Genomic DNA, 21,329 nt, shown 5'->3' on the forward strand with positions numbered 1-21,329 from the left:
AAATCATGTTTTAATGAAATTCCTTATATTTGTCAAAATGTCAAAATTTTAAATCAACTGTACACTTTTGTTAAACTTCATTGTTTCCCTAGGAATAAATTACAGTCAAGATGAACTGAATGTAAAATGTAAAATTATTAAAATGAATAATTAAGATTATTGTAATTTATTGTATGAATGTTAAAAAAAAATGTCAGATTTAAAAGAGCATGCATGCTTTACTAGACATTTTTATTTATGTATATTTTGGGCAATGGATAAATATTTTTTTAGCCCTCATGCTCCTATTTGTTTTTCTTTTAGAATTTGCTCAAATTTTTTACAAACATTCCTACGTCTTATAATGCAAAAAACTTACATGACTACCAGCTGACTGTAAAGATGTAATTGTATTCTCTCTCACAGCATCTGATCTGTTCAAATATATTACCAATGTACCTTAATTGTCTATTTGAAAAAGTACTTAGACATTTTTGATATATAGAGGTATTTTGTAAAATGCCAGAGAATTTTTCTAAAATATTCACATAAAATTAATAAAATAAAATCCTATGATTTTTTTTTTGCATTCAATTTAAGGGATCATCGCATTCAATTTAAGGGATCAAAAGACATCCATGAGGGAGCTTATGTTAATTTAACATATATACATGTATTTATTGATTCAAATAACATATATTCATAATCAAAACATTAGATACAACAGGCTCCCAGAAGCCTGGATCGCTCACCTGGTTAAATTTTTGCCTTTCAAGGGCAATAACTTTAACAAAGAGTTGTCCAACAATTATGACTCAAGAAGACTTTGGTAGGACATATCATAAAGATAATTTCATCCACTGAAAGTTTCTTACTATCTATTATAGTTTTCAAGATATTGGCTGAAAACTGCTAAAAACATAACTTTTCGCCTTTTATGGGTGATTACTCTAACAAGGAGTCGTCCTACATCTTCAATCCCCACACACTTTTGTAGGCCTTATCACAAGGATCAGTTTAACAATTGAAAGTTTCCTTTTTGTCTTATCATAGTTTTCAAGATATTGGCTGAAAACTAAAATTAACATCATTTTCAACCTTTCAAGTGCAATAACTTTAATCCAGTGCACACTTACGTAGGCCTTATAATGATGATCATTTCTGTAATAGAAAGAATTTGATGAAAGCTAACAGTTTTGGAAATATATGCCAAAAACTTCTGTCTGACCCTTCTGTCCTATTTTTAGTAATAGCAGCCATGCAGTTCAACAGATCAAAAATCCCTACATCAGTTCTATGCAGAATACCCAAAGGAACATTCATACCAAGTTTAATTCAAATTGGTCAAGAAGTTTCAGAGGAGAGTTTTGAAATGACGTTCAAAATAGCCAATAAAAGATAGAAAAAGGGCAACTACTACAACATGGCTTTACAAATTTACACAAAAAATTTACCATAGATAGATCTTACATTCTGAACACTTTTACCTTAGTCAGAATTCTACTAAACCTAACGCTTTTGGAGATATATGGGAAAAACTTCTGTCTATGTTCTATTTCTATTATTAACAGCTGCCATGTATTTGGACCGATAAAAAATTCCCACATCAGTTCTATGCAGAATATCCTAAGGAACATTCATACTAAGTTTGTTTCTAATTGGTCATGTAGTTTCAGAGAACAGTTTTGAAAAATTGCAAACAATGACGGATGATGACGGACACCAAGTGATGGCAATAGCTCACATGGCCTTTGGCCAGGAGGGCTAAATACAGTACTGGATTTGAAAGCTAGCTGAGTAAACAGAAAAAAATCAAAATAGAAATACATGTAGGATAATCCACTGGAAAGAATGAAAAACTAAAATTTGATCATGAATGCCAAAGAACACCCTCATCTGATTCCACAAAAGAATTATATCATTAAGTGTTAATTTGTTATATTTTGATTATCCAGTTTATCATAGAGATTTACTCCATCATTTATTGCTGTTTTTAACATGACTTTTAAATTTTGTGATCTACATACTGATATTCATGCTATGACATCTTGGTGGGGAGATAGTCTTAGAGTGACAGCACCAAATGTATTTCACATTGTGAATTGTGGAAATGAATTACACAAGGATTGCTATCTATATAATAAATGAAGAAACACTTCTTCCTGTTAGGTAGTATCAATTAAACAAAAGTACCCTACTTTTTATGTTTGTATGAAGAACCCATCCCTTTATGTCCGATATCTAAAGCAGCACGTTCAAACTTCCAGTAGTTCTGGTAGGACACTTCCATAGACATAGGCAGGCCAACTAGAGGCTTAATAAACAGATAATCCACTGAAAAAAAGAAATGTATTTATAGTTGATTTGATTGATTTATGGTAATAATTTGAACATAAATTGTCATATTTACCCTTCAAACATAGCTGAGATTTTTTTTTAAATGGCTGGGATACACAAAATTTCGTGCAGTTTTTCACTCTTTTAACAATTGCCAAATGTGTGGTGACTCTTGTACTTCATAAATTTTGTGTATAATTGTCAGTTACAACTTGTGTAAAAATATCTTGAGTCAACATATGTGTGGCAACTTCTGTTCCACAAAAAAACTATCTAAAATATTGCAGAAATGTTAAAAGTTACAGGCTTTTGTAAATGTTTAATAAAATGCATACTGTTATTTCTGGAATAACAGCATAAATCTCATCAAAAAACATCTTATATTCAGAGTTTGCGACCATTTTACTATTCTACTACTACCTAGAAATCAGCTTTAATCAAATTTTAAAAAAATGCATGAATTATGAGGCCAAAGGGAGTCCTTACCTAACCTTCTCCTTTAGTATAAGTTAATTCAGTGGAATTATATACATTTTACTTGACTTATAATAAAAGTAAAAGTGCATATTTTTTAGCCAGACCTTTAATCTGTCCAATAGGTTTATGTTTGAGACCAGTGATAGGTAAAACTTTGGTATCATTTGAGTTTTTCATCTCCATGGGTAACAGGTAACTGTAACCAACATGTTTAGGTTCCCTCTCAGGTAGATAAACAAAGAAATCAAACTGAAATCCCTGTCAAAATGAGAACTTAATTCTAAATTACTAAAAACAGTGCTTATCACTTAATTACTACATTAACAGATAACCAAGCTTAAATGATGTAAACATTCCATAATGGTAATTTTCATTACTAATTACAAAAATAAATCACATTTTTTGCTATAGATGTGGATCATGTTATACAAACATTACTTTGTCTTTTATAAATTTACAGTAATCGGTAATGAAGTCCTATGAAAATATGGAACATTCCAGTCAGATTTTTAACAAGATAATTTTCAAACTTCAACACTTTCAACTGATTTTCATGAAACAGTTGCCTTGATGATGTGCTAGGGATTTTGTAATGTTAGAACACGCTCCTAGAAGACGAAAAATTTCGTTTCTAAATACAATAACAAAATTTGTCTTGATGATAAAAGAAACTACTTAATATTGGCAATTTTCTTACATATAGGTAAGGGCAATGATTATGTCAATGTATCATCAGCATTGTCCTATATGTTAGGGCATTACCATGTCAATAGTTCATCTTCCAACATGTTCATTGATGAATGTGAGGGAAATGTTGTAATTTGAAAATATCGTTTATTGATTGACCCTACACTGAATGTTGCCAACTGCTCAGACCATTGTAAACTATCCTACCAAATACTCCGGATCTAGTGTTCTAGCAGAAAAGATCATGAAATCATGAGAACTGTAGATAGATCCATAATGCTCCTGAACTGTAGGGGTTTCTTTACCATCTTTTAATTCCTGTAATAACAACATATATATCACTAAATAGCTGCATTATCAGTGGTGCATGATAAGCCTTCCAATTATCACCTTATCTTTTATTTATAATTTCCATAAATTTTAAATCAGATGTTTATAAAAATCAATAAAGATTCTGTCTTCAAAAGAAAAAACCACTGTTTCTTAACTGCTGAAATGTAAAATTAGAAATTTAAAAAACTCACACAGGAGTCTACATCAAGAGAAATGATCTATACTTAAGTTCCTCAAAACTTGGGGCATTATCCAAAACAAAAACAAAAAGCGGAAATTCCTTATATAAGTTTCATTACCCAGAAATGTAAAATTAGAAATTGATAAAAATAAAAAGGGGGTTTATATCAATAAAAATATACTTAGTTTGAAGGAAGAATAATTAACAATTCACTACATAGTTTTACTGATATTGCTGAGAGAATTTTAGAGTAATTGTAGCACAGGGGAACAGACACACAGACAACAGTATATTATTAAATGTCTGTAAAGACGAGTTGAAAAAAAAAAATTGCTGACAACTGACTGAAAAGTATTGAAAAAAATTAAAGTCAAAACAGGGTTACTTGTTCTAATAAAAAATTAAAAAAGAGACTGGAATCAATATATATGACTTCAAAATGTATATGGAAAATGGAAACTTTATAAATTGTGTTGTATTTAAAAAGATATGAAATGAGAAAATGTATATGATTTAATATATCATACCACTATGGTAGCAGGTGGAATACATGAATAAATAACAAACCACAAATGTGAAACAAAAATTTTGCATTTTATTATTTCAATAAAAATCATTAAATGAAGAATAAATGTTTAGTGAATTACTACTAATGGTCTCTACAACTGATATTTGTTTGATAAATTGTAGTCCATTGGCAGGCATTTCTAGTGTTTTAAGTACCAAAGCCTTAAACCATTTAAACCTACTTACTGAAACAAATCTTACTAATAGATAGCTGATACAAGGACCAGTCACAAACATATCAAACTGAGAAGACACATTCTTTATAATCTAAACCAACAAAATTTTACTTCCCTTTGAGTTTGCATGGACTAACATAGAGGCAGTAACTAGCAATGTTTCAGTTCTGACTTTGTGCCATACTTTGGCATGCAGAAATGCAATTCTAGCCTATTATGTTGTTAAAATCACGATAGTAGTGTCACAATCCAAAAAGGCAATTGCCAATCCCCACAAATTTTTCAATTTATGATCACTTCTGCCAAGATCCTGATTAGTGATACTTACAGCAACAAAAACTTTAGTAAATGTCTGTGGAGGCATAGTATGAGGTTTATAGTCATCTTCCTCATCATCATCAATAATCTGTATTTATTAAAACTCAATTGAGAACATAGAACAACAATATAGTATAAAACATTTACCAATGGAAGAAGTTCAAATTAAATATAAAATAAATAGATCTTGGACCAGTTAATAAAAATGATTTAACAAAATTCAGGTGTAAACAAGTAATAATATGCACTAAATTCACTAAATCTCTGATGAAGCACAACAAAACATAAAACATGTGCATTCAGAGACCTGTTTAAATCCTATTTATTCTTATCCATACAAGAAAAAGTTTAAACCATAAAATACTTACATCTCTGAATCTGTGATCTAATGGTGTACATTTAATGCTGTACGTCTGTGTGCGATGACGTGGTTTCCACATCTGTATTGGGTTGCTATGGAGACGTATATGAATCTCAGTCTGATCAATCAACCATCCTTTGGTCACATGCTTCTTACTCCCTATTTACCAAAGGAGAATTTTTAGCACAATTTTCATCTATAACTGTGAGCAGAACCACAAAAAGATACCCCATCTGCCTTCAATAGCTATCTATAACTAGTAAATCTTTAATCTGGATTATCTCCCATTTCAAATATCAGACAATAATTGTTTACATACAACACCCAACCATTCTATAAAGTACCATTAAAGTTCAATAAACATTTTAGTACAAGCAGCATATTTTAAAGAACAGATGGTGATTGCTAAATTACATCTAAAAAATTTTGTTTTCAGGGGTTTAATGAAGTTATACCAATAATTAATTCCCTTAAAGCAGGGAGAAATTTGAATAATGGCAATATAAAGCGTGTGTAAAAATATCAAGTTACTGTGGAAAGATTATTTTGAAAAAAAAATGTTATGGATAGATGAACATACATGTACAGACAGAATGACAGGGATAAATCAGTATACCCACTCTAAAGCCACTTCTTAGAAATGGGGGGATACAAAAAATTCTATGATCTAGAAATATGAGTGCACATAAAATTTAGAATATATAACAAACTAAAACTGTCATATACATGTAGTAGGGCAGGCCACAGCAAAATATAAAACAAAAAATATTGTTGAAATATTTGAGATATCAATGTTTTTTTTTGTTACATACCATATTCACCAAAGGTATCTACTGTGTTTTCATACTTTGTAGGTTCATCTAGATAAGCTGAAAATATAGTAAAAATATTTATAACATACACATTACTAAGTAAAAACAATACAGGTTCATAAAAAAAATTGAGTCACACTGCTATAGATCAGGCGTCGGTTTCACAAAAAGTCGTAAGTGTGAAATTGATCGTAAATCATGATGTCACAATGCTATTTTAGTTTATGACGTTATTACTAATTATCAACTTTACACTTACGACTTTTTGTGAAATTGCGACAAGAACTTTATGTGCAGTATTACACATTCTAAAATTCAATACTTGCTAATACTTATATATATGGTCCAGTTGATCTTATAAGGCATTTCAGTATAAATAAGGTGTTTAACACACAACATACTTATAACCTATATTTTACTTAAACTTTGAAAAAGGTATCAAATTAAGAAAATAAAAAAATGGGTACATTCAACCTGCAACTTTGCTTTTTATAAATTTGTCATACATCACCAAAAATTTCTGAAATAAAAAAAAATAACATAATAATAAAATAATAACAGATAAAAAATACATATACTCCACTTTTAATTTATAACAAAAAAAGGACTTAATTTATCAGTAACATACATCTGGGTGAGAATATTCTCTGTCGTATGTTGGTTTCCCATCTTATGACATCTACTGTTTTTTCACTTTCCTCACTATCTGATTCTACAATTCGAGCGATAAAATAACGATACTTATATTCATGCATTCCATCCGTAAGTTTCACAGTTCTTTTCCATAGATTTCTGTAATACAGAGATAAACAATTTATTTAATTGAAAATGTGACCTATCTCATGTATGTTCATTTAATTGATTTAACTATTTTGCTGTAACCAAGACATTTCTCACAAAAGTAAAGTGTACATGTATGTGCATCTTTGGAATGATCATTAATCACATTTTTCGGGGGTTGTTATCATGTTGCCAGAAAAATTACAAGCTGCCAAATTTTGTTGTCAATTTTCAGAAAGTGGTGCCAACCTAAGTGCAACTATCTTGATTTAAAGTGGAGGCTTGAAAGTGGAAGATGATTGGACTAAGAATGTTGTACTGTCTCTGGATGCGGCGATATTTGTATGCCTTTTATAGTTTTACTTATTCTCCTCAGGTAGCAGAATTATAGGATAATAAGTTGGAAAGAGTAAGTAACAAAATTTATTGTACATGTAGTATTGAGTGCTAAAGAACATTAAGATTATGACAGAAATGGCTAAAGATTGTGTAAAAAATAGTGTGTAACTTCAATCCTCTAGCATTCACAACATGAGTGAAAACGGTTAGGGTATTCATGATTACCAATTAATTATCCTTTCAAAAATACAGATTTATCAATGTTTTTATTTTGATCAATCATCTGATTTTTCCACCATCACAAATGATGTACACCACAATACCAAAAGTACTGTAATGCTTTTAAATGACAATTAGAGGTAGTTTTAGGAAATCAATATACATCTACATGTACAAACCAATAGGCTGTACTCCTACTAGCTTAACTTATAATTGCCTGCAGCAGCTGATAGCCTCTGTCGTCATTGGTTTTACATAGATAATTTATGATTGGGTATGATTTCCCAATTTAGAAATAATATATAAGAATGTTGAGTGTTCATAATTTTTATAAGCAGTTCCCTAGTTCACATAGGCATTTTCCCAAGAAGTGACCCCACTTCTTTGTGGTTAACTGAAATGATTTATTATGTTGAGACAATCTCTACTGGACCAGGAATCATTATTTTACACTAACCAACACAATTATTAGTTATTTTTGCATAGTTGTATCTAAACTTAAAGAAAGCTTAAACTGGTATTTTAATAGTGATCGAGATCATTTAGATACAAAATTTCATATAAAAACACTGCAATTCTTGTACCTTTTAAGACATTTACATCTATCAAAGCTATTTAAGGAACATATATTAAATAACAAAATATTCTCCAATGTAATACCAGGACATGGTTACCCATTACATGTTGTAACTAGGTTTAAGCTATATATAATGATCTTACATAACCACAGATGTTTTTAAAAAGAAAATGATTGATTGAATGTTTAAACGGATTTTTACTATACTAGTACCATCTAAAGTAAATAAATACACCTTAAACAGACCGTTTCAACAATTTCAGTCTATATCATAGTTACATGTACATGTAGTGTAATCAGCAATAATCAGAGCTTACCAGAAGAAATTTATGTTGAAGAGAACAGAATGCAAACTTCATGCGTTTTGTTAACGAAAAAAGTGTGAAATCTGAGTTTACAATAGTTTTACAAGTCCAAGGGCTATAACTCAGCAAAACAATCAATGGACCTCAACAAAATTTGAACTGTAACTTGCCATGGTTAAGCAAAGTATCAAATACCAAATGCATATCTGCAAGCATGATAAAAAGTGTGGAAAACTGATTTTCCAGACCGACAGAGTACAAACCTAAAGTCCCCTCCAGTGAAAGTCACCAGTAGGGGACTAATAACAGATCTACCAGTACATGTACATGTATATAAATGTAGAGTGTACGTGTACATCTTAGTCTAGCTAAAAAGTCAAATTCTATCATATACATTTTTTTGTATATTGAATGGCAGATATATTCAGAGTTTACTTAAAGGTGTGTTCACACTTGATGAAGACCTGTAATTTTGGAAAGTATTTACTATTTTTGAGTTAGATTATACACTGGTGCATTTGTTGCTTTTTGCTATATCCATTCTTTTTGCCATTATACATGTATCCATCAGCTTTTGTATGCATTATATTCATGCAGTTTTATACATGTACATCCAAAATTGTAGTTTTACTGGCAAGCGCAAATATACAATGTACAATGTACATCCAAAATGGTGATATAATGGCAGGTACAAAATGTACATATTGAAGTTCATCCAGCATCGCAATATATATTTGTACTGGCAGATATAAATTGTACATGTTCATTCAGCATGGTGATATATTGACAGGCACAAAGTATACATGTTATGATGTACATCAAACATGGTGATATAATGGTAGGTACAAACTGTACATGTAGATTCTGGCAGGTACTAAAGGTATAAATGTACATGTAGATTCTGGCAAGTACAAGAGGTATAAATGTACACATGTACATTCTGGCAGGTACAAAAGGTATAAATGTACACACAAGGTATAATTGTACACATGTACATTCTGGCAGGTACAAAAGGTATAAATGTACATGTAGATTCTGGCAGGTACAAAGGTATAAATGTACACATGTAGAATCTGGCAGGTACAAAAGGTATAAATGTACATGCCTAGGCATCTTAAAATACACATGTACATGTAATTAGCTTGATTGCAGAAATTGTATTTTTATTTAAAAGGACAGAAGAATAAATCAGTTAAATAGTCAACATAACATATATTATGTAAGGTATAACTTACACTCCACTGGGTTTTTTGTTGTTCTTCTCATTATAAGCTTTCCTACCAAGGAAAGGACTAGAAACTCTCTTCAAGTTGACAGCATGATGCGGGTTCCAGTTCCCTAATTTTTCACAATCTCCAACTATACATACAGTCTCACCAGGCTCTGTGTCAGCATTCACACAAAATGTAACCTCAAATGATACAGACATATGCATCTTCACAATAAAAATGTTCAGCTTATTAAACAAAATAGTTGACTTTCCTCTGAAGCAGCTATATGTTAGCTAACTCTATCAAATTCTAGTGCAAGGCAGACCCTGTTCCTGAAATAAAAATGATAAAATTTTCAGAAATTAGAAAGGTAATATTGTTTTTTTTTTGTAATTTGTGTAAGGAAACCTGTACACCGTACTTGAAATGGTGTTCAAAGATATGATGTTTTTATATGCATGCACATGACTGTACAAAGTCTTTAATGAAATATTCATTAACCGTATAATAACGTGACTGAAGCAGTTTTTTTCTTTTAAATTACTACATTCATCATGTTCATAGCCAGTAAAACCAAAATAATCTTGTACTTTGCCAGTATTTCTGTCTGAGCTAGGCAATACCGTACATTGTACATAGAATACTTACATTTTTCTGACTGAGCTAGGCAATACCGTACATTGTATATATAATACTTAAGTTTTTGCAATCCTTTATGCAAGTCACGTACATGTACATGAATAATGACTATTGAAAAGTGCTTTTAAAACCCACTGAATTAACTCCTAGCTATAAAGAGCCTGAATCATTCACCTGGAAGAATAAATACATTTAGTCCATCAATTAAAGAGACCCTATAAATATGTATTTATACCATTCCTGCTATCTGCTACGCCATTTGAACATGAACAATGAATCAGTTGTAAAGAGCATTGAGTTCAATTTCCCTATAAAGTTTCAAACATTGGCCCTAGAAGTTTCTAAGGAGTTGATCTTTAAAAATGAAAACATAAGTAATGCAAAAAGAAACATAAAAAAGGACAATCAATCCAAAAAAGGTCAACAGAACTTCATGAAAACATCTCCATCCAACTGCTATATTTTTGCAAATAAAGAACTAAAAATTATGAAGAAATAGTAAAAATGGCATAAAAGGAAGAATAACTCTTACATAGTATATGTGTCATACAAATAACTTAAAAGTAGGGAATATGGATCTACTCAGACGAAGAACCTAAGAATTCTTAGTTTTCTTACATTTTGTATATTTGTAACGGTTTTTGAAATAAACATGATAAAGGCAAAAAATAGAGAATAAAGGGAACATTAAATGTAACCCCCCATGTAATGGTGAAAAAAGAGGGATCCCAAAATGTTCAAAATGGTCTACCTCAAAAACTACATTTTGGATTTTGCTAAAAATTGAACTTACATGTACAGTAACCTGTATTTCATAGTACTGAACTTATCAAAGGTTTTTCAAAAATTGTTAACAACAATAGACCAGAATGACCATTGATGAGGACGAATGCAAAATAGCTCATATTGCCCTTACAGCTGGGTGGACTGAAAAAGGGTTAACATAAACCTTAGTTATGTACATGTACAGCTGTTTAGCTACAATGTACTTTTACAAGGGAGACTCAGGCCTTAGCAGACTCTCGAAGAGCCCGAATCACTCACCTGGAAAATCATGCCCTATTAACTAAGTAAGTAAAGGTATCATGCTGTGTTAAATTGTACCATGTGTGGCAAAAAATTGCTGAAAAAGAGCATATATTGATGGATGCTTTCAGTTCAACTGAGGACCTAAGGCACTATGAAATGTTGAAAATGCCTTCAAAGTGTTATAGAACCTCTGGAAAAATTTGGGCAGGGGTCCTCCTATGCCCTGTTATTCCACTGGGTTTGAGGGTGCATTAGCCTAGTATACATTTGCTGAAAAAATATAAAATGAAGTTAAACCATGGCTATACAACATTTTCATCATCACCATTCAACTCATGAGACCATGTTTACTTTATATACCAAATATCGTTGAAATCAAAGTAAGAATAAAAATTAGTAGGAAAATGGCTGCTCAAAATAATTTTTCATCATCACCATTCAACTTAGAACACAATGTTTCCTGAAGAAGGAGTCCAAGACAATTGATTTCTCAGCAAATCGAACGCAGAGAACAAAAAAGTCACTAGTGATGAGAACATTTTTTTCCAAATCAGTCAAGCGGTATGAAAATTGAAGCAAAATTAGAGAAAATTATATATTTTTCAGTTTTCATTGGTATTTTGACACAAAAAGACATAAATGCTTTTAAAACTAAACAACAGCATGTTAATGACAAATCACCATGCATTTGAATAGTAGACAAGGACTCATTCTTATGAAACCATGGAGTCATTTGACATTATGCAACTTGCAATGTACATACCCTATAGAAAAGCATTTATTATAAATAACAACATCAAAAGGACTTTCAAAATAAACCGGATTTTAAAAACAATAACTCAAATATTTCTATTTGTCAATTTTAAAACATATAAAAATCGTTATAAATGCATAAAATAGTAATAAAAAAATGGTTGTCATGAGTATTAGTATTGACAGAAAAGTTTCAGATGTCCATAGATTTTTCAAGAAGGATTCCATGATGCTACATGTAATACATGCACTTTTAATAGCAGGATGACATAGTGTGTTAATTTTAAAGCAAGTGAGTGGAGCCAATCTGAACAGTAATATAACATATAATATGAATAGGTATTGTGTAGATTTGTAATATACATATACACAACCCTACCCCTTTAAAATTTGGCCCCTATAGAAAAAATACCTGTACAGGTATTAAACAATTAAACAAACCTAAAAATCAGTTCAAAAAGGTCTGAGTCCCTTGTTACAATGGAAATGAAGAAACTGACTATAAATTACACAAATGTACAAACTAAGGACTACTAGCAGTTACATGTACATTTGTAATTGACATGCCAGCTCCAGACTAATTTAAACCTACAAAAAGTTATATGTCCCCATTATAAGTAAAATTAATCCCAAATCCTCCCATGCAGGGTTGAGAATCATAATATATCGTAAGTCATACAATAAGGACACAACCCATGACATGTCATGCCAAAAACTTCTTATTTTTGAATTTCTATGTAAAGACTTCTTATTTTTTAATTTCTATGTAAAGACCCTATAAATCAATGTTAATACCAAATCAAAGTGCTGTTAGCATTGGGGGTTTTAGATTCTAATGAAAATTTTACATGTAGCATGAACAAAATTTAAAAGATTAAATGATGTAAAATAAACTATAATCATACATTTGCACTTCCCATATTATTTACGACTGTTTTTCTAAATAAACTGATGTCAATCAATTACTGATTTCTTAAGTAAAATCGGCCATCGATAGTTAAATGGTATCCAACTTCAAACACATTTACAAATTTTGTTCAAAAACCAAAAAATGCTATCTTTAACGATTTTACTACAATATCATAACTACATCCTTTACAAATGAGTCTATTCAATGGTTTAGTTAACTTGTTGAATGAGTATCAAGATTTCTGTGCTTTGTGTAGAATATTACCGTAAAACGAAGGGTGAGAGATACCCACACATATAAATCCTTTACAAGTACATTTTGTACATGTGTATTTGAGAGTGAATTCCTTGTATCAGTTAAAAAATTTTGTGAATGTTTTTAGGAGCTTGTGATATCAAAAACCTTGATGTAATAATTTCTCTGTTACATTGTACATAAAGATTCCTATTGTTAAAATCTGAAACATTGTTACAAATATGAGCAAATCAAACTAATTATGATATGAAAACACCATACGATAGTGACAAGCAAGGGCCCAGTAATTTTGACAGCCCACTCCGGTCATTTTATCAAACTTCAGCAGACCTTTGTGTCAGTCTTTTACATGCTCAGATCAAAAATAAGCTTTGAAAAAAACTTTTTATGTAGTTAAATGTATTTTAAGATAAAAACTGGAATTTGTGTTATTTCATAACATACTCTGTCTTTCACAAAATATCGGAACGAGTGGAAGAGTTTGGTTTCAGCCACATGTGGATGGTCTAAAATGTAAACAAAACATTGTATCCCTTAGACTTTTTCATCACATCGGCAAACAGCCGAAAAACTTCTGAGTGGTGAAAAAAAATGTTGATTTTTATAAAAGAAAATCGTGAATAAATTTTGTATACTGATTTAAATGGGCTGTTGACTTCTGTTAAAAAGATTCAATAAAAAAATTAATAATCATAAACTTCCACTGATTCATCATGTGCTTTTGTTACCTCTGAAAGATTGGCGGGAAAATGATGGACTTGTAAACCTTTTTTTTAATAAATCAAGTAAAAAATGTATGAAAATTCTCTGAGTCACTTCAATTAATTTGTACACACAATGGGTCTGCACGTGTACCGTTAATTTAATTATGTTATTAAATCAGTCATAGGTGGCTGCACATCAGGTAATATTGATGCACAGCTGTCAATTGATATCCAATAAACAATTACGATACAGGTTCATACACTAATAAAACCACGCAGACTATAATTTATAAGGGTTGACAATTTTTTATGCCCGATATTGGAAAATGGTCGTCAGTCATTTGCAAAATTTACTTGTCAATGACTGGCATTTTTTACTGTTTCCGGATCCTTGGTGACAACGAAACATCACCATCTAAAAACGGATAGATGACAATAAGGAATGAAAAACAATCCCTTTTATCATAGATTTTAGTATTAAGTTTACCATTATCGATATGAATACTAAGATCAAGAAATGGACATTCTTATCAATATTTGCTTTATTCAAAGACAGTTCTACATGATAAATATATTTAGTATGAATACTGAAGTCATCGTTGTTTAGAGCCTAAACATTGTCCAAATATCTAAAAGAAATATTAATTTTTTTTACCAAATGCTGTTTGGGTCTTTATTTATTCTAGCAATAAATTGTGATTTGTAACAGTACAGAAATAAGTCCACAATAAGTGATGTACAATTAGTCCCCATGGGAATCCCAATAACTTGACAATAATCAGTTTTGCCGAAGTGTACGAAAATGTAACGTTACTAAAACATGATCTAAAAGAATTCGAACAAATATTTTAAAAAATGTAATCACACCCTGATTTATCCAATGATCATCTGATAGATATGTGAATTTTTGTTTCATGAGATTGTGTGGACGTGTAGTGTGTAATGTAGAAAAGTCAAAACTTTGAACAGATTCCAAAGATCCCACATGGACATGTAATTTATCAAGCACCTCAAGTAAGTTTTTAACACTCAAAAAAATACCCTTTGAAGTGAATTCCACTATTTTCGTAAGTTTTGTTACAAAAATTTACACTAAGATTTTTTATGGTATTGAGCACATTATTAAGTAAAATAGAAAGTCTAGTTGTAGAGCAATGACTTGAAGAGGAAATGAATCTATATTTATAAGGTGATTTGTGAAGTTTGGGAAACCAGAACATACATTGTAGTAGAATCTTCCATGCTACTAGCCTCAGCTACAACAATATTATTTGCAGCTTTATGTGCAGGAACAAAAACAAATTCCTTGCTGAGTTCCTTCACTTTGTGTTTTATTTGGGAAATTCAATATTGACTTTATTTATACACGTAAACAGTAAAGTGTTTCTCAAAATGTTTTATTTGGATGTCAACTATTTTCATAACTATTTAAAAGAATGAATATTGCTTTCATGTCTTCTTTCTCACGTTTTATTCATTTTATGCAATATGAATGGTTTTGATGTTGTTTACTAGGATTAAAGTGTCCTTCAAAATGTTTTGTTTGGATTTTAACTATTTTCATAACTGTTTTGAAGAAAGAATATTGCTTTCTTGTTTTCTTTCTCACGTTATATCCATTTTATAAACAATACGAATGGTTTTGATGTTACTTATTAGGAGCAATGTTTTTATCAAAATAATTATTCGGATGTCAACTATTATCATAGTATCAGTTTCTGTTCTGAAGAAAGAATCTAAGGCTTTCTTGTCTTCTTTCTCATGTTTATCCATTATACAGTACAAATAATATACATTCTGTACATTTTACAATGTCTACAAGACTTGCAGGTTCTTTCTATTGACAAAAGGGATGTGCAATGCTACTGAATTGGACAATTCACGAATGTAGAAACAGTTTTTCTAATAAATTTTCTTTAAAACTTTGCTCATGACATGACAGTAAAAAATCAATGTAAGGTCAAGGGGCGAATATTTTTTCACGAATATTTTTATAGAAATATTCGTAATAGCTTTAGCTTTGACAATATACACACAATTCATACCACTTACCATCTCCAGTGCATATCTTCCTTTACGCCATTTCCATAATCTTTACTCATTCATTGATGTCTCAATCATGGAAAGATTAATGAATAAAACGATAAATATTCTCTCATCCGTGACTACTCCTTGTCTTCTGGTCCCTGTCTGATGTAGGTTGACAGGGACCCATATAAAAAGAAAAAATAATGAATACAATTTCGTGTCCGGTTTGAAGCCTCCGTTCTTTTAAAAATAACAATACAGTAGTTAAAAGTATTCAGATTTTATGCTGGAGTATGTTTAAGTTTTTTACAGTATACTATAAAATAATTGAACGGGACAATTTTCTAGCCTTTGAATCTAATATTCACTCCCTGGACAGGTGTAGCAATGAATTCATGTAACATGCAAATTATGCGGATCAATCTTCCACTTTGACATGGACACGTAAGTAAGTAAGTAATTTTTATTTAAAGTAGGGTTAATAAGCGCAAGGTTGTTAAAATTTTAATGAAATATTGGCAGGTACTCCAAAAAGCTGGAGACTTAATACCTACGCACCTACATCATATCCTCCTTTTCTTCGTGACTGTTTTTCCTCATCACTTTCATCTGTCGTTTCTGTTTTACCATCATGATTTGTACTAAAATTTCTTTACAAGTAACGCCTTTTGGACAGACCTTCTGACACAACTACACACAAAAAAAAAACTGACCCCCGTTTATTGTAATATTATCTCCCCCTTTTTTCATTTTCTACATAAAAATGATCCCCCATTAATAGCTTCAAGTATAAAAAAAGTCCGAACCTGACAACAGATCGGACACTCTGTTGTCTTTTAAGTATGTGGTGTCCACAGATGGGAATCTTAGCACACTGGAAAGTGCTCCGACCAATTCAACTAAAAGTACCCAATCACACGTTCAGTCTGCAGACCATCTATTCCAGTACAAAAATTCTGACTATTTTAAAAATTATCAAACCATGTTCCATCACTTTAAACGATATACTTGACTACAATGATGCCGAACCACATTGTACCATATCAAAATGTTGTATTAAAAATTGCAAAACATGCAACATTCTTATAACCGACCCTTACTTCTCCAGTTCCCTTACAAACAAAACCTCCCATACAAGAAGTCACGATGACTTAAGTTGCAAATCAACAAACTTAATATATGGATTAGAATGCAACTTATTTGGTTTAATATATGTCGGAGAAACGCAAGAACTAATAAATGTGCGGTCATCGTTCGCGAATTAACACCACCAAATTCCCGACAGTTTATCAACACTTTAATCAACAAGATCATTCAATCCTCTCCATGAAAGTTCGTTTTTTAGAAAAAAAAAATTACCATCCTACGAACAGTAAACGTTCTAAGTAAAAACTATCATAGGGAAGAGAGGAGTACTGGATACGCAGGCTAGGTACTGCAATACCTTACGGATGCAATGACAACATCAAAAGTATAGGAAACCTTTCAAGCCGATATAACAATAGCATAAATGTGATGAATTTATTTGACAAAAATCCAAGACGGGAAAGGAGTCATGGCCATCGCCACTATACGTCAACTAAGTTACATGATGTCTCCATTGATGGTCTCCTTCCTTTCATACAAAAACCTATTGGACTTCATCACATTAGAACCAAACTTTATTCTATACCTCTCACTCTACTACACTCCCTTTACAAAACAAGTCTTGGCACTCCTGTTTCTGACACCACCGCATCATTATACAGACTTGTTGCCATCATTTTGGATACTGGTTTCCACAGACTCTTTAAACCAGTTTGTGTGAAAAGTCAAGATGAAGAAAAACGATCATTTCTTCAACAAAGGTATAGATGCAATAAATTTGGCTAACATCCTCCATCACAAAAACGTTACCAACAAAATTCCCCCATATTTCAAAGACAAATCCATATCAATTATTTCATATTCCTATACTTCACCCATTGCATCCAAAATTTTCAATTATAAAAGGCTATTGCAGAACCTCGATATTGAGGACTTCAAGGCTAAACCACCTGACTGTTCTTGCAAAACATCTTCATTCAAATATGGTCCTTCTGGTCACGTCGTTACGGGAGATTTAACCATTTTCGAAATCGAATCTCTGCGTAATATCCTTTCTAAAGGTCTCAAGTACCGTGAACCACGCTCCATAAATTGGAATTATAATTTTAAAACTCTTATGAATGCCGTCGAGGACTATGCAAGAAAATGGATAAAACGAGAACATGAAGACATTGATTCTCTGTCAGAATGGTTAAAGGCTGTGAGGTCTTTAATTTTGAAACGAATGAAAGTTTTAAGTAGGTCAATGAGTGCCAAGGCTACATCAGTTTTTCAAAGACCCCGATATAGCAAAAACATTGTCTACTATACATGTTGTCGTACAAGCAGACAAAACCCAAAACAACATTGTTTTTTTTTTTTGCAAAACGTTTTACATCCAATGTTTATTATCAGACGTAGACGTAGAAAATAATAGCAGTGATAAGACCTATACTGCTACCACTCTCTCCAAAGAAGAGATTGTGGAAAACCATAAATCTGTGCTATCCTCTTTTGGTCTCTCTACCAAGGACGATGATTGTGATTTACCGTCTATGTACTGGATTACTAAACGCCACAAGGATCCATACAAACAACGTTTCATAGCTGGATCTGCAAAATGCACCACCAAACCTCTTTCAAAACTTTTAACTTCTATACTCACAACTGTCAAAGAGAGTCTGCAGTCCTACCACAACGCTTGTTACTCCCGTAGTGGTATCAATTCAATGTGGATCCTGAAAAATTCGAAAGATCTTTTGGAGACAATCAGTTCAAGACTATTATCTGAATATAATAGCATTCAAACCTATGATTTTTCAACACTGTATACTTCTATTCCCCATACTCAGTTAAAATCCCGACTTAAAAACATTATACATCGTTGTTTTTTTTTAAAAAAAGATGGTACACCTAGATACAAACATATAGTTCTTGGTAGAGATTCCTCATACTTTGTAAGAAATAATTCCCAATTATCTTCCAAATATACAAAGGAAGATGTTTACAAAATGCTGGAAGTTTTAATCGACAACATATTTGTCCAGTGTGGTGGACGTGTTTTTCAACAAACGGTCGGCATTCCAATAGGAACAAATTGTGCTCCTTTACTTGCTGACCTATTCCTTCACTCTTATGAGGCTGACTTGACAGCTGATCTGGTCTTAAAGAAAGAATATCGTTTGGCTAGATCCTTCAATATCAGTTTCCGCTATATAGATGACGTATTATCTTTAAACAATCCTAATTTCGGGGATTTGATACATCGCATCTACCCAAAAGTACTTGAGATAAAGGATACTACAGACACTGTGAATTCAGCCAGCCTCATATCTTGACCTATACTTAGAAATCGATGGTAAAGGAAAACTATTGACCAAAATTTACGACAAACGTGTTGACTTTTCATTCAGAATTGTCAACTTTCCTTTCATCTGTGGCAACATCCCTTCGGCACCTGTGTATGGAGTGTGCATATCACAATTCATACGTTATGCCAGAGCTTGCCGAAACTACGCAGACTTTTTGTATCGTGCTAGAACTCTAACAAATAGGCTTCTGGAACAGGGTTATGTTGCTACAAGATTGAAGTCATCACTACAGAAGTTTTATGGTCGTCATCATGAACTCGTGGATCGTTATGGTGTATCCATCTGCACCATGAAAACTGATTTATTCAACGGGTCATAGTTTTCCTCGTTTGTCTACCCGGACTTGACTTTTCATGAGCAACTCGACGAGTGTTTCTAGAAAAGCAGAGGACGCTTACCCTACCGGTGCACCTGGTCCATGCTCCCAGTTTTTAATGGAGTCAGAGTTGCTCGTTTACTTTTGTTACTTTGTATGTATGATTTTAGTTACTTTATGTTCTTTGTTGTGTATGTCTGTTTTCCATGTCTGGTCTTTGTTCCTGGATTACATTTTTTTGATTACCGCTATAACCTTGTTTCCCTTGATTACTCTTTCAAGAAAAAATGAACCCTCCTCAGAAATGAGGAGTCCCCTCCCCCGCCGGTAAAACATGATAAGTACCTTAGGGGACGATTAAGTTTAATATTTACATATATTTGAAATTCTTCTTGTCGCTATTATAGTCCCCTCTTATCATTTTATATCAAATTATAAGGTCTTGATATTTCCACACACATCGCGATCTGTGGTTTAATTTGTGTTTTGTACTAATTTGTATTTTAAACTCTGTTACATACAGCCAGTGACCAAAAAACTATAGTGGTAACACATGATTATACCCACATAAATATACAACATCTTATTTTTTTAATTTAATTTTTGTAGCACCCTCGCCAGAAAACCAGTACACATAAAAATATGTAGTTAGCTATAGTCATTTGTAATACCACACATTTAACTAAAGGTTGACTAAGTATGACTGGTTGTTTTTTGACAGTTTCTTTTTCATCGTTTGGTCTGAATTATTTGTTAGTCAATACGCAGAAATTCTAGATTTACATATATATATTAATTAGTTTTTGGACATTTTGTTAACTTCTACCAAATAAAGTAATATTGTACCTTGCATAATTGAAGTTACAAATGTAACTGCATAAAGCATGATCCACTTGTATATAAACATAAATTACAAGCCCGTATTTAAAGTTTTTCAAATAATTAACAATACTGAAATATATAGATAAAAAAATTATAACTTATATGCATTTATCAATAGACTACTCAAGTCTATATATCTCACATTAATTAATATATTTAGGAGGGTGTCCATGAAAGACCTAGGCAGCGGTGGCACATGCCGAATTTTGATTAAAAAATAAAAATAAAAAATCGCAAATTAGAGATAATAGAGTAATGTTTTCTAAGAAATGATTGTTGGTGTGCAATTTATTGAAATGGGAAGAATAAAATAAGTCAGATAGAAAGCACAATACATTTTGAAATAAAGGGAAATAACTCTTTAATATGTTCGCGATTTTGTTGATTTGTTAAGGAACTTTGAACATATCTTAGCCATCCGCTTTCGATACAAAAGTTTTTTTCCCCTGACATCATAATGAATTTAGTTAACATGATATTTGAACAAAAACGAAACATGGTGGGATGAATTTTACTGCGTGAGATCTGTCTGTGTTTTACATGGATCGTTTCTTAATTTGCCGCAAATACTCTGATCACGATCAATACAAGACATACCCAAAGGAGTGATATCGGTATGCTAACATGCATGCATACTATAATTCCTTTCTAAATGACAAATAATGAAAATTGTTCTAAAATAATAAACATGCAAGTGTACAATTACTTCTCTTAAAT

The 21,329-nt window shown here is 31.7% G+C and overlaps 1 protein-coding gene across 2 annotated transcripts in view; it reads right to left on the minus strand.

Moving 5' to 3' along the window:
- LOC148611311 (glycerophosphocholine phosphodiesterase GPCPD1-like) overlaps window positions 1-16,149 on the minus strand; it is a 43,130-nt gene extending 26,981 nt beyond the window's left edge. For both annotated transcript variants that reach the window (XM_088591743.1, XM_088591742.1), the window contains exons 1-10: window positions 16,002-16,149; window positions 9,684-9,991; window positions 6,857-7,020; window positions 6,229-6,285; window positions 5,424-5,575; window positions 5,066-5,143; window positions 3,688-3,798; window positions 2,898-3,051; window positions 2,178-2,313; window positions 359-413 (exon numbers count right to left, since the gene is read on the minus strand). In XM_088591743.1, the coding sequence (XP_088447869.1) occupies window positions 359-413; window positions 2,178-2,313; window positions 2,898-3,051; window positions 3,688-3,798; window positions 5,066-5,143; window positions 5,424-5,575; window positions 6,229-6,285; window positions 6,857-7,020; window positions 9,684-9,883 (1,107 nt within the window). In that variant the 5' untranslated portion in view covers window positions 9,884-9,991; window positions 16,002-16,149. The remainder of the gene's footprint in view (window positions 1-358; window positions 414-2,177; window positions 2,314-2,897; window positions 3,052-3,687; window positions 3,799-5,065; window positions 5,144-5,423; window positions 5,576-6,228; window positions 6,286-6,856; window positions 7,021-9,683; window positions 9,992-16,001) is intronic.
- Window positions 16,150-21,329: the final 5,180 nt, after the last annotated feature.

This window comes from Perna viridis, chromosome 7 (genome assembly GCF_037379345.1).
Source record: "Perna viridis isolate PV_CMFRI_1.1 ecotype Kerala chromosome 7, ASM3737934v1, whole genome shotgun sequence".
NCBI classification, from domain to species: Eukaryota; Metazoa; Mollusca; class Bivalvia; order Mytilida; family Mytilidae; genus Perna; species Perna viridis.